This window comes from Myodes glareolus, chromosome 16 (assembly GCF_982192425.1).
Source record: "Myodes glareolus chromosome 16, mMyoGla1.1, whole genome shotgun sequence".
NCBI classification, from domain to species: Eukaryota; Metazoa; Chordata; class Mammalia; order Rodentia; family Cricetidae; genus Myodes; species Myodes glareolus.
In genome coordinates this window covers 358,306-372,451 of record NC_142041.1, presented here as the reverse complement: position 1 = coordinate 372,451, position 14,146 = coordinate 358,306, and the positions used below count along the sequence as shown (strand labels likewise).

Here is a 14,146-nt window from a genome sequence, read left to right as displayed (position 1 = left end):
CAACCTAAGTATTAGATTAGACTTTTTCTCAATTCACACTTTAATCCAATCCAGGTATCTTTGAAGCAATTTCAGAGTATAGTATGTATCTGTCATTGCATTCATAGTACAGTAACAATCTTAAAATATACTTTATGAACATTAACCTCTAAGGCAAAAGCTATGTCTATATATTTTCAGTAACTTCAACTCTTATAGGCATTCTATAATATATACTTAACAAGATTTTTGTTATGTTTTGGGATTTTTTTTTATTTCGTTGATGCTGGAAACAAAATCCAGGACTTCATAGATGCTAAGCAATGGGTAAATGGAGCCTCCATTATACAGGTTCTAGTAAATATTTGATGGCGACACTGTAGCACATAACACTGCTACTTTAAAACAGTGAAGTGTTATTTTGTTTTTGAGACAAGGTCTTACTTCAGAACTCAGTCTAGTCTAGAACTTGATACACAACCCAGGCCAGCTTTGAGTCTGTAGCAGTCCTCCTGCCACAGATTCCTAAGGGCTGGCATATCTGGCTTTTAAAGAACAGTTTAAATTGTATTACAAATGTATTCAAATGGTGCTAAAATTACAAAGTGAAATCTTAAAATATGCTAAGTGTTTACTAATTCTTAACTACCTATTTTGCTTTAGTTTAATAATTTTTAACACAAAATAAACATTTACCAAGTGTTCTAAAGCAGAATTTCAAACTCAAATATTTACTATGATCAGTGTGAGGTCATGGGGTTTTGCCTTGCCACAAGCCCCATGCTTCTTTATAACCTGCTAATAAATATTATTGGCTTTAAGGAAAGAAAACTTCCAGGTACAATAACCCAGTCTTCACATAACAATGGTGGTAGACAGTAGTGGGTACTATCTATCATGGTGAGTGTCAGTAAAAGACGAAATTTGAGTATACTGTTTTTAAAGAAAAGCCAGAATTATTGTTGTTGTTCTTTGTTTGATGCTCCATGACAATGTCTCCTGTGTAGCCTGGACTGCTCAGAAACCTGGTAGGCAGACCAGGCTGTCTCAAATGAAATCTATCTACCTTTGTCTCCTGAGTGCAGATTAAAGGTTTCACCATATTTATCTCAAGAAAAGATACAATTTTAACTCTTCATCTCAATCTGATAACTTATGTAATACTATCAAGCAATTTGAAAATATTTAAGTCACTCCGGGTCACCTCTATGCCAATTCTTATAGTCTGCTATTTTGTTTACCAAATGTTTAAGAGAGCTTTTAAAACATTCCCTGGAAACTACCTGAAGTTTCCAGTCACTAAACAAAATCAACTATGAATTAATGTCAAATCATATAATTAAATTTAGGCTCAAAATACTAAGTGAACCAAATAACTTCACTCTGTGGTTGAGCTGAAGTTAAGACATTTTCCTCAGAGAAGAGAAATAAGTAAATCTACTAAGTGAACCAAATAACTTCACTCTGTGGTTGAGCTGAAGTTAAGACATTTTCCTCAGAGAAGAGAAATAAGTAAATCTACTAAGAGTGTGTTACACACACACACACACACACACACACACACACACAGAGAATTAAATTTCCCACTGTTTCAGATCAGAGAAAGCTGTAGTGATCGAAAAGAAGAATGAATAGATGACAAGAGCCTTTATCCTGATACCAACACAAAAGAGCAGTTCCTAACTGACCAGAGGAAAAAATTGACTTTCATCACAAGTTCGGCTCTGCATTTTCAAACTAGACACATGAGGCTGAAAGAACATGGCCCAGAGAAGAAAATGAAGAAAACAGTAAAACAGCAAATGAAGAAAAACCACACGAGAAGCAGCAAAACATAGAGCAATCCTGCAAACAGTGACAGGAAGACAGGCTTCAGAAAACCAAAGCAGGAAAAGCACTAGGATCAAATGACAAACAAGTAGGAGAAAAGATGACAGACACGTAAGACTGACAAAGGAGATTCCACATACCCATGATTGATGTTCCTGAAGAAAGAAAAGAACAAACAGAACAGAAAAAAAATTCAAAGATAAAATAGAAGAAAACTTCCCAAAAATTAAAGCTCTTAATATGTTCCTTTAAAATAGATCAAATGCCAGGCGTGGTGGCACACGCCTTTAATCCCAGCACTTCAGAAGGAGGTAGAGGCAGGTTGGTCTACAGAGTGAGTTCTAGGACAGCCAAGGCTATCCAGACAAACTCTGTCTTGAAATAAATAAATAAAACAAACGAAAAAGTAAACAATCTGCAATGAAACTAGTGAATTTTAAAGGACAGCATGGACGCCCAGGAAATTTTCTGACAAAGGTTTGACCTCATACTTCATAGTGCTCACATTCAATGCTAAAACAGTGAAGCAGTACCTAAGAATACTGGACAGACAATACTGTGCAAAAAGCGTCTGTCTAGAGAGGTTGTGGTTTATATAACCATCAAGAAAAACACTTCCAAACATTTAACAACTACAGGAACAGATCTCCCCACATGAACTCTTGAATAAGCACCCTGATGATGAATATAACCAAGCAATGCAGAAGCAAATCAAGTTAGGAGTAAGACAATTATGATACACAAGAATCAATTATGTCATTTAAACTGTTGAAACAGAACTGGAACTAAATAACTAAGACAAAAATGCTTCACAAAAGAATATGAATGTTATCATGTCAGACACTGAGAAAAAAAATGTTCGTTTTTTTCTAAGATGTACCTTTCTTTTCAATTCTGGGCATGCCTGAAATTCAGAAAACTCACAATACACACAATATGAACCTTTATTGGGTAGAAGTGCTTACTGAAAACGTGTAATAATGTTACCAACATCGACACAAAAAGAGGCTAAGAGAAACCCTGACAAACCCACAACAATATTACATATCTACTTCTACCAGTTGTGACCTGGTTCTGCACTTCTGTCAGCTATATTGAATGGTGGTTTTTCTCATTCTGCAAAATTCTATGAAAATCTGAATTTCCAGGAAGACTTAATGAAACTGTTAACTTTAAAAAAATGCCAATGTAGATTTGCATAAAAATTAAGGGAGAAAACAAAAAGGATTTTCATTAACTACTTCACAGGTATCTCTTAAGTAAACTGAGAAAATGTAGAAAATTTTTATTTTCCAAATAAACTCAGATCGGAGAAAAAGCACAAATAAAAGTGATATGCAATGTTGTAATAGCAAAATCAATAAAGAACCATCTTTAAACTATTAATTATACTACACTCATATAGAATACTATTCAGTCATCTGATAAGAACTTTAGCATGTACAGAAGAATAATCACAATGGTTGTATCCTGTGTATAAAACACTTGACATGCAGTGTCAGGACACTCTGAGTTCTCTGATCCCAGAACTCATGTGTTCTGGGCATGTGGTCATGGTGACCCACCCAGTGTATGGGATATGGTGATAGAAAATCCCAGAAAAAGCTGGCTAATCACACCAGTTGAACTTTAGATCAACAAGAGACCATGCCTAAACATATAATATAGAAAGGGATAGAGGAAGACACATGTCAACCTTGGGCCTCTACATGCATGTGCACACCACTCCTACATAACATATGTCCACATATACACGTGTACCATACTCATGCAAGTACACATACACACATACCATACATATATACATATGCAAAAACGTTATAATAATGGTTACCCAAAATAACTCTGGTTGATACTGAAAAATGTAGTTTAATATATTCATATATATCTCTTTAAGAATATATCCACTTCAGATGACAAAATAAACTTATTCCAAAGCAGTAATAATGCTTTAATAAGTAACTTTTTAACTTTACCTTGCAAGACCACCATAATCAAGGCCTTCTTCTCCTCTAAATATTACATATAATCGCCTCCTTAAGTCATACGGTTTCAATGCCATAATCTAAAGACAAAAATGTGGATATTTTGACATTTATACACTGCATAAGTTACTTCCAAAATAATTCAATTTAAATTAATCTGTATTTTCAAAAGTACACATTTCACTATCCCATATATAATTCTGCATTTCATCTGGCTTGTTCCATAAACTAGCTAAAGATGGATAATCCTCCAAGTTTTCTCTGACTCACTTTTATATATTCTTTCCCCTTATAGTGTTAAACAGTAGTTCTAGTTAGAGTTAGTGGAAGGAAAAGACAAATTGGACTACATTTTCCCCTTCCCCACCTCAAGTTTTTAATCTCCCAATGTGTGACTGGCAAGTTTTTCTCTGTAGCAATATTGTAAGGTGAAAGGACATTTTGAGTCCCACCTACACCACATCTTTTATCTCTCAAGAGGAGAGAAATTCATCTGCAAGCCTTACACAATGAGGTTTATTTACACAACAGCATATCTTAAAATAAGACCCAAATACATTTTTATAATGTATAAATTTCCATCAAACTTATTCATAAGCATGCTTTACTTGGGGATAAAAATTTATATCTACTATCATTCATCTGAACCACAGTCAAGAGGGGCAGGTCTGGGTCCAAACACAGCTCATTAATAAGATTCCCTAGGAAGCAATTACCGGCTTAACTCTATATCTGAACAGACTTAAGGCAGTAAAAGTAATACAATAACTAGTGAACTGAGATACACAGTTGCTAAAAGCAATTTAAATACAGCTCTGAACAAGCCAGTTGTAAAAACACACTTGGAAACTTGAAACAATTATTTGGCTCAGAATTAGTCACTCATATGCAAAAGCAGTTTTGATTACAGCCACAGTTCCATAACGGCTATCTTTCCTTCCTTCCTTCCTTCCTTCCTTCCTTCCTTCCTTCCTTCCTTCCTTCCTTCCTTCCTTTTCTTTGTTTTTTCAAGACAAGGCTTCTCTGTAGCTTTGAAGCCTGTCCCTGGAACTAGCTCTTGTAGACCAGGCTGGCCTCAAACTCACAGAGATCCGCCTGCCTCTGCCTCCCAAGTGTTGGGATTAAAGGCGTGTGCCAGCACTGCCCAGCTATAGCTATCTTTTTAAAGCTTAACTGATGGAGGAGGGTCATCTGTGTATGTGTTACTTTCATTGGTTAATTAATAAAGAAAACTGCCTGGCCTGATAGGTCAGAACATAGGTAGGCGGGGAAGACAGAACAGAATTGTGGGAGAAAGAAAGCAGAATGAGGCAGACGCCATGATTGCCCTTCCCATGATGGACGCTGGTTAGACTCATGACGGTAAGTCACAACCTCGTGGTGACATACAGATTATTAGATATGGGTTAGTCAAGATGTGAGAGTTAGCCAATAAGAGGCTATAACTAATGGGCCCGGCAGTGTTTAAATGAATAGCTTCTGTGTAATTATTTCAGGTAAAGCTAGTTGGGATCCGGGCAGCGGGACACAGTCCGCCGTTCCTTTTTGCAACACTTAACAACAACTAGTAAAATGAGGATATACTATAAATGTCTCTAGAACTTCAGTATTACTACTCCGTTTTAACCTGTACAAAAAAATAATAATAATGAGCAACAATGGCAACCCATAGGGTTCTGCAACTGGACCAAGACTGCCTCAGCGAGAGGGATAGCATTCCTGCTACTGGAAACCTAGCAAACTACCAGCGCTCATGAAGTCAAAGGTCCTGCAAGAGAACCTCTTACCTCAACCAGCATAGTCTCTAACTATATTCTAAATATTTGCCCTTATACCCACAGATAAGTGGAGTTCTCACCCTTCATCAAAGAATGTTCTCCTTGCTACAAAGACCATTACAGAAAACAACCAATTAAATTGTAAGTTGTGGAGCCCAGTCCCAACTGATACATCTTACAAAACAACTCCCACACCTAAGGTCCAAAAATTGCATAAAAGAGGTCAGAAAGATTTTAAGAGTCAAAGGATCAAGGAGTTTGGTGTGAAATTGTTTCTCCTTGGAATGTTAGAAGCTACACCCATAAATTCTCACAACATGAGTGCCTAACCATGAGTTAGAACATGAAGGACACCAAGGGACATGCCAATATGGACAGGGAAAGGTTCTCAAGGTCTCAGTCCTGTATAAAAACTATAGGCAATGCAGGAATGTGGAGAGCAGGAGAAATTGTCTTCCCTAGGGAAAAGCACAACAATTGGCTGTCTAATACTATATGGTCAGCCATAAAAACATATAAATACCAATAATATTATACAAAAGAAACAAGTTGTATTTACATATCAGGAATATAAATACATATGCATATGAATGTAACAACAATTAATGAAAAAAGAGGCCATAAATGTAAAAAGAGCCAGAAGTAGTATATAAGAGAGTATGGAGGGAGGAAACAGAAGAGGAAATGATGTAGTTATATTATAGTCTTTAAAATAAAAGAAACAATAAAAAAATTAATGAAACTCCTATTTGAGTACACAAAAAAGTTACAGTCACTGCTTTGGAGTGAAAGATCAGGAAAAATTCTCTACATCACCTGGCAAGGTTGCATGACCAGGAATTCATAGAGATCTACCTGTCTCTACCTCTAGGACGCTGAGATTTAAAGGCATATGATACCACACCCAGGTACACCTAAATTCTTGGCTGTCTCTCAGTTTCACCTTATCTATAAAATGGAGATGATACTAGAAGTTCTCTCACAGAGATGCGTGAGGAGGAAAGAAAAGCAATTAAAAATTGTCAGTAATTGGCAAACAGTCATTACTTATTATATGGTGAAGTTTAATTTTATTTTATGTATTTGAATGTTTTGCTTCCATGTATGCCTCTAGCCCACATAATAAAGTTTAATATAATTACTAATTTAGTCACTCAAGGAGTGGGACTTACTGTAAATGCTTCAAGACACAAAAGCTTTTAACTCCCTTTAGAAGCCCAGTATAAAATAAGACAAGAAGCACTGTTTCATTTTGATAGTGAAAATGAACCTTACCTGTTGGAAGGAATCTTCAAATAAAGTCTGACGGGACACATTGATCTTTACGTGACTAGGTAGTGCATTAGACTAAAAACAAAAATACCATATCATGTAAGCCAAGCATATGTATTATGTAATGATCAGACTAAATGATTATAAATGAGACTTATTTACCACTGTAGTACCTGGCACAAGTAACGGAAATGAGCAAGTTTCCACCTAAAGCTGCGTTCATAAGCAATCTGTGGACCGCCTTTAGCTCTAAAGAGAAGCATAACAAATAAAATTGTAACATTAAGTATGAAACAGTGTGCACTAGATCATAATAAGACTAAGGAAAATTATTTACTTGCAATAAATACAAGTGTACTCGTTAGGACAATGGAGCCTTGCGTTATGAAGGTTGTCACATTAGCAGAACACATGCACACAGAGAGACAAGTAGAGACAGGTCCTAAATCTATTATGGATACCTTTGTTTTTTACTATTTTATTTGTGAAAGAAACAATAAGCAGAATTCTGATAATTCTTAACACTTAAGAAGTCTAGATAAGGAGAACATGAGTAAAAAACCCTGTACCTTATCCTAAATCTGATCTGAATAAAACAAAGCAAAGCAAAATCAAATTCTTAGAGCAAGTTACAATGAGAAAAGAAGCAGATACATGATTCAGCGCAGAAGAGATTAAGGAGGCCTGCTTCTCCTGCCTAGAGAATCTTAACAGAATGTACAGGGCACTTTCATTTCATGATAGAATGAACATAAAATACTGTCTTCAGCTGTTACATCCAAGGATGTTCATTCATCCAAGAAAGTTTACCAAACACTTCACAGGGACCTGGCATTCTTCTAATCAGTGAAAGCAATAACATGGGGAAAACAGCTGTTTGTGTAACACATATATCAATGAAGGAAATCGATAAGAATGAAAAAGCAAACTATATAGTGTGTGTTTTAATTAAGAAGTGGCATACCACAAATCCATTCTGGAATAATACAGAGCAAAAACAGTTATAGCTGGACATTACCTGTGGATGTTTCCTTAACCAAAAATTGTTTGTTTCTAAATTTGGGGCTATTTAGAGACTAAACTTCCTGTTTTCACTAAGTGATGTTTATAAAGTTCAGGTTTCTACTCACACAGACGACTTCCCATTGCGAGGATCTTTGAATGTTGTTGTTCTTGTGTTATGATCCACAAAGTACCTAACACCTTCTCGAGTATACCTGATCTCCCAGCCTTCTGGCAGGGGCTCTTCATTTGGTAAGCTGTAAGATAAAAATCACAATCATAAGGTGGGTATGTTTTGGATACTTACAGCCCACTGATTCCATCCATCCATCTACCCATATGTGATAACTTAAGACTGTAGTATACACATACCCTTGAGTTCTTGGGTCTTCCCATTGGGTTGTTTTTGTATTATGATTCACAAAGTAAACTCTGTCTGTTGAATCTACTCTTTTTTCTAAAACATAAAATATGAAAAAATTTAATAACAATTTGATACCTATATACCTTACACATATTTTTATAAACATCTTATCTGCTTACCCCAGCCTGGTGGTAAAGGTCCATATGGATCATTTTCTGCAGCTAACATTGAAGCCTGGTTGAAAAAGAGGTTGGGGACAAAAGTAAGATAGCAGTTTTAGCCAGAAATACACTAAAATACTAAGCAATTAACAATCATATCTTAGAATTTTTAAAAATATTATAAAGGAATATGAATACAGTAATTTCAAGAAACAAAGTTCAAAAGTATTATAAAGAGCAGTCATCAGCTGATTATTAGTAAATGATTTAGAAATAATGTACTAATATCAATATGTTAATTTCCTAGTCCTTTCCAAGGATAAGAGATGACTGAACAGTATATAGAAAATTATACCATTTAAATAAGGTATTTTTTCAAAAACAGAAAAATTATTATAATTACCCTGCAAAATAATTATTCAATATTAATGCATATACATCTTGATGAATATTTGATAGTACTGCACAGATAGTGCTAACTGTACTAACTATCCATCTTTATCTTTCTTGATAATCAAACCACTAGTTCTGTTTTGTTTGAAGTAACAACGTGCCCAGAAGGAATAGTCCACTAAATCTGGATTGTGCTCAATTCTGGCCAATGAGGCAGAAAAGACCCCAACAAGGGTATCCTCAGCTAAGCTGCTAAGCAAATATGCATAGGCTTGCTAAGTACAAGAGCCTGCTACAGGAAAGTTCTCTCCCCCTTTTCAGTTTACCCTTCCCTTTCATGACAGGGACTCTGGAAACCAGGTCAAGGGCAGCAGCTCTTTTTGTTCAAAAAAGAAAACCAAATGCTTGGCAACAGGAAGTGCAGGAAAGATGCATGATAATAGCTGGTACAGATAAGATGTGGGTGCAACAGAGGGTGTCGGTAAAGTGCATGACAACAGACAACTCAGGCAAGAAGCACAGTAATAGATGATGCCCTAAAAGGCAAAACTCAGCTCTTGATGACAGCACTGTAAGCCAGAGAATGAGTCTTTCTTATCGCAGTCCTGGTATTCTATTGAGGTAACTTAAAATGCATCCATTTAAGAGGATTCTGCTATTTAACAGAAAGTATTTTGACACATAACCAATACCTAATTTTTTTCCCGTTTCCAAATTTTCATGCACACAAAGCCCTACACAGAAACAAAACAAACCTCATAGTACAAACTTCCTTGTTTCCTATACACAGGATGAGTACCCTAAACCAAAATCCAAAATACTCCAAAGCCAGAAAAAAATCCAAGAATGCTTATTCATTTATACCTTTTAGAAATAATATTAAAGATTAACCAAAAATAAAATGAAGCAAACAAACTACTGGAATGTAGTTTACATATTTTAGAAAGCCACCATGTACGGAAAAGATAACATTAACACATCGTAATTTGCTAATTACCGAATAGAGGTATCGTTGGTTGAATTGTTGCATAGCTCCCTGCAATTGATTCCGCTGAGATTGCCACTGTTCAAAATTTCGAACAGATTCCATGGTAGGCCGCTGCCAGGTTGTTGTTCTGGTGTTATGATCCACATAATAAACTCTTCCACGATCATCAACTCTTCTTTCCCAACTACCACAAATAAGCAATACAAATGAAGCAATAAGTAATCGCCTAGTAAGTTAAAACATGTGTATTTTTACTTTATTTATCCATTGGCATTGCTAGGGACAAAGCCCAACCAATGTTAGGCAAATTCTCTACCTGTTTAGTCACATCCCAGTCTTGGTCTTTTGAGACATGGAGAGGTTAAGTAGACCACACTGGTCTTAACTCAGGGTACCAGTGGACTTTCAGCTCTCCTGCCTCTCTCTCCCAAGTACTAGCATTACAGGAATAAGCCATAATATCTAGCTATATTTATTCTTCAAAAGAAGATATGAATCTGTGAAGAACTTATCATTGCTAAATTCCTATTCTATCACACACAGACTTACTCCTCGTTTCTTCTTGAAAAACAGTTTTCAGGCAGTTGTCAAAAGGAACTTACCCATCTTCTCAGTTTTATTTCTCAAATTCCCTCAGAGGTTTTCTATGAGAGCTCAACTAATGAGGTGCTGGTCCCATGTGTGTCTTGTATGTCATCCTGTCCTGCCACTCTTGTAACTCCAGAAGAGCAGAGGCCCTGTTCTGGATCTCTTACCAACTAGAATTCCACTCAGATTCCAAGGTTCTCTTTTTTACTTGTATTTCTCCAAACGTGGGATCTATTAAGTCAGTTTTTGTTACTAATTTTGTACTATGACTAAGTATCCCTTCAGGATCCAATTTGGAATTCTCCCAAACTTACTATTATAAATATAATGGTATCCCTTGATATAGAGAAACCCAATCTCAAAACGTCCCCTAACTGTATATATACATATATACATACATAAATACATATATATATGTGGGTCAGAAAAAAAGTGTGTGACCCTCTGACATACATAATGACGTGCATTATTATATTTCATGAGATTTAATAATGTAAGGGATATTAGACTGGTCCCAAAATTAACATCTATAAGCTCATTTGCATGTCAGCGTATATTAAATCATATGAAAAACATATAGTTTAAGTAATCAAAAATATAATAAAGTTTCTGCTAGTACCCTATTTCAAGGTCAAAACTGATCTTCCTTTGCTTTTTATAATAACTCTGCACACTGCACTGGACAGATAGTTGAATTATACTATTGAATTCCCCTCAAACACTATCCCTATGCTTAGAATACATTTTCTTCAGTCTTTGACACCTGAGTGCCTAGTTTCAATGGTCAAAGATTTCATTGTTGTGTTTTGTTTTTTTTAAAATGAAGGACTTGTTACTATGGTATTAAGTAAGAATAACTTATCACTGGAAAACACAGATGTGGTGTTTCAATATAGTACATCCAAAGGCTCATTTTAAATAAATAGGATCACCATCTTATAGCCATTCATTCAATTCATCCATTGAGAACCATAAAGTCTATTTCACTAAATCTACTGTCCAAAAATTATAGACTATTTTTAAATTTGTATTTATGAATATCATACCAAATAAATTTAAAACTTACATACAATAAAAACATAACTAAACACAGATAAGGATAAAACATTACCCTGGAGGCAAAGGCTGTGGTCTCTCCCATGTGGTAGTTCTAGTGTTATGATCCACATAATAGGTTCTACCATGAGGATCTTTTCTCTGTTCCCACCTATAATAAAAGTACAAAAATAGAAGCAAGAAACGAAAGATTAGGAAATATGAAAATGTTCTGGAATCAAGAACATTACAAACATGTTTTACAACTCCCACACATTCATAACATATAAACACAGAGAGAGAGAGAGAGAGAGAGAGAGAGAGAGAGAGAGAGAAAGAGAGAGAGAGAGAGAACCTATAAGCATTTTATTTGTCTGTTTGTTTGTTTGTTTATTCATTTATTTATTTATGTTTTCCAAAACAGGGTTGCTCAGACTCACAGAGCTCTCAGCCTGCCTCTGCCTCCCAAGTGCTGGGATTGAAGGCATGCACCACCACTACCTGAATATAAAGGTAGTAATTATTGCTTCTTCATAACAGAACTAGAATATTAATAGCTGTAGTTAAGAAAGCATACAATACTTAAAATTTTGAATTTATCAATTTACACTCCTCCAAACTAGGAGAAAAGAAATATAATCAAGGGTAAAAGAATCTCAGCAAAGAGCAAGTCCAAGGCACTAAATGCCAATAAATAATATGCATTTTGTCTTTGATTTTAAATTTATACATCTAAAAGGTTTTTAGACATGTGGTGGTACTGTCCCTGACAATTCTGTCATCTTTGGGCACACAGAGTTACTGTGCACATTACTCCACTCTTTATCTTAGTAGATACCTTTGAATGAACATCACAAACTTATCTTTTCTTGGTTCCCCATTTCTTCTTCCCTATTTTTCTCAATATGATATACAGGAGGGGAAAAAACAAAACAAAAAAGTTTTAAAAACAAAAACATTGGCCTAATGGTTAGCTTCCATAATGCTGGATAGTGACATGCAAACTGCTTACTGAGAACAAACATGTCTTACCCAGCACTGGACCTTCATGGTAACACCACGTGCCAGGCAAAATGTGCCTACTGGAAAGACAGTGGTTAGACCACTTATAGAGGAATTAGCTATGCTCTGGGCTGGATTTCAGGCTCATTCTATTGAAGAGAACTCATGCCTGGTATTGTAAAGCTGGTCAAAACCCATTGGTAGGACATCAGAGGTCCTAGCAGAGAGCATCATGTTGTCTAACTGCCTACTAAATATTTATGTTTACATACCACAAACTTGTGCTGTTCTAAACTTTGGTCAGAGAAGCTTCTTAATACAGAGGGTAGTGGTTACACAAAGCCTTATAACTGTTAAAGTGCTAATAAGTGACTGTGGCTTCTCAGCTATAGAAGGACATCTCTATCAGCCCCCCAATTTCCCTGTTAAGGCTCAGGGAACATTATGGAAGAGGGCAGAGACAGAACACAAACCCAGAGAATGGGGAGGAGTACTGTGAAATGTTGTCCTCTGTACATGTCATAGCTGTTGCATCAGGAAAATACAAATCAAAACAACTCTGAGATACCATCTTATACCTATCAGAATGACTAAGATAAAAACCATTAATAACAGCTTATGCTGGGGAGGATGTGGACTAAGAGGAATACTCCTCCAGCGCTGGTGGGAGTGCAAACTTGTACATCCACTTCGGAAATGGCAGTTTCTCGAAAATATGAGAAACAATCTACCTCAAGATCCAGAAATACCACTCTTGGGCATATACCCAAAGGATACATGCTCATACCACAAGGATATGTGCTCAACTATGTTCATAAACAGCCTAGATGCCCCTCAACCAAAGAATGCATTAACAAAAATGTGGTACATTTACACAATGGAGTACTACTCAACAGTAAAAAAAAACTGTGACATCTTGAAATTTGCAGGCCAAAAATGGAACTAGAAAAAAAAATCCTAAGTAAGATGATCCAGACCAAGAAAAACAAACACAGTATGTACTCACACATAAGTGGATATTAGAAATAAAGCAAAGGATAACCAGCCTACAGTCCTCAACCCCAGAGAACTCAGGAAACAAGGAGAACCCTAAGAGAGAGACAAATGGGATCCCCCTGGGAAGGAGAACAAGATCTCTGGAGTAAATTGGGAGTGTGGGGGAGAGGGTGGAAGGAGAGTGAGGAGGGGAGAAGGGAAGAGGAGAAGAGAACATGAGGGATTGGAAAGGTTGAGTTGAGTTGAGTTAAGGACAGAGAGGGAGAGCAAGGAAAGAGATATATTGATTGAGGGAGCCATTATGTGGTTAGTAAGAAACCTGGCACTGGGGAAATTCCCTGGAATCCACAAGGATGGCCGCAGCTAAGAATCTACGCAATAATGGAGATGGTGCTTAACTGCCCTTCACCTGTAAGCAGATTGATGACTACTTTGTCACCATAGAACCTTCACCCAGAAACTGATGGAAGCAGTTGCAGAGATCCATAGCTAACCACTGGGCTGAGCTCCCGAAGTCCAGTTGATGTGAGGGAGGAGCATGAGCAAACATGAGCAAAGAGGTCAAGACCATGATGGCAATACCCACAGAGACAGCTGACCCAAGATAATGGGAGCTCCCTGATTCTGGACTGAAAGCTTGAGAAGCTGCATAAAACCAAACTATGCCCTCTCACTGTGGGTGACAGTGACTTGGGCAGCTTGTGAGGCCACTGGCCATGAAACCAATATTTTTATCCCGAGTGCATGAACTGGTTTTTTGGAGTTCATTCCCT

The 14,146-nt window shown here is 36.5% G+C and overlaps 1 protein-coding gene across 10 annotated transcripts in view; it reads right to left on the bottom strand.

The window, feature by feature from the left end:
• Window positions 1-14,146, bottom strand: part of Wwp1 (WW domain containing E3 ubiquitin protein ligase 1) — a 113,867-nt gene that overhangs the window by 46,785 nt on the left and 52,936 nt on the right. For all 10 annotated transcript variants that reach the window (XR_014997228.2, XM_085676978.2, XM_087897045.1 and 7 more), the window contains 8 exons: window positions 11,452-11,547; window positions 9,762-9,936; window positions 8,390-8,444; window positions 8,219-8,303; window positions 7,975-8,103; window positions 7,018-7,093; window positions 6,848-6,919; window positions 3,786-3,874 (listed from right to left, as the gene is read on the bottom strand). Coding sequence is in view for 9 of the 10 variants with exons in the window: in XM_085676978.2 (XP_085533104.1) it covers window positions 3,786-3,874; window positions 6,848-6,919; window positions 7,018-7,093; window positions 7,975-8,103; window positions 8,219-8,303; window positions 8,390-8,444; window positions 9,762-9,936; window positions 11,452-11,547 (777 nt within the window). In the remaining variant the exon portion in view is untranslated. The remainder of the gene's footprint in view (window positions 1-3,785; window positions 3,875-6,847; window positions 6,920-7,017; window positions 7,094-7,974; window positions 8,104-8,218; window positions 8,304-8,389; window positions 8,445-9,761; window positions 9,937-11,451; window positions 11,548-14,146) is intronic.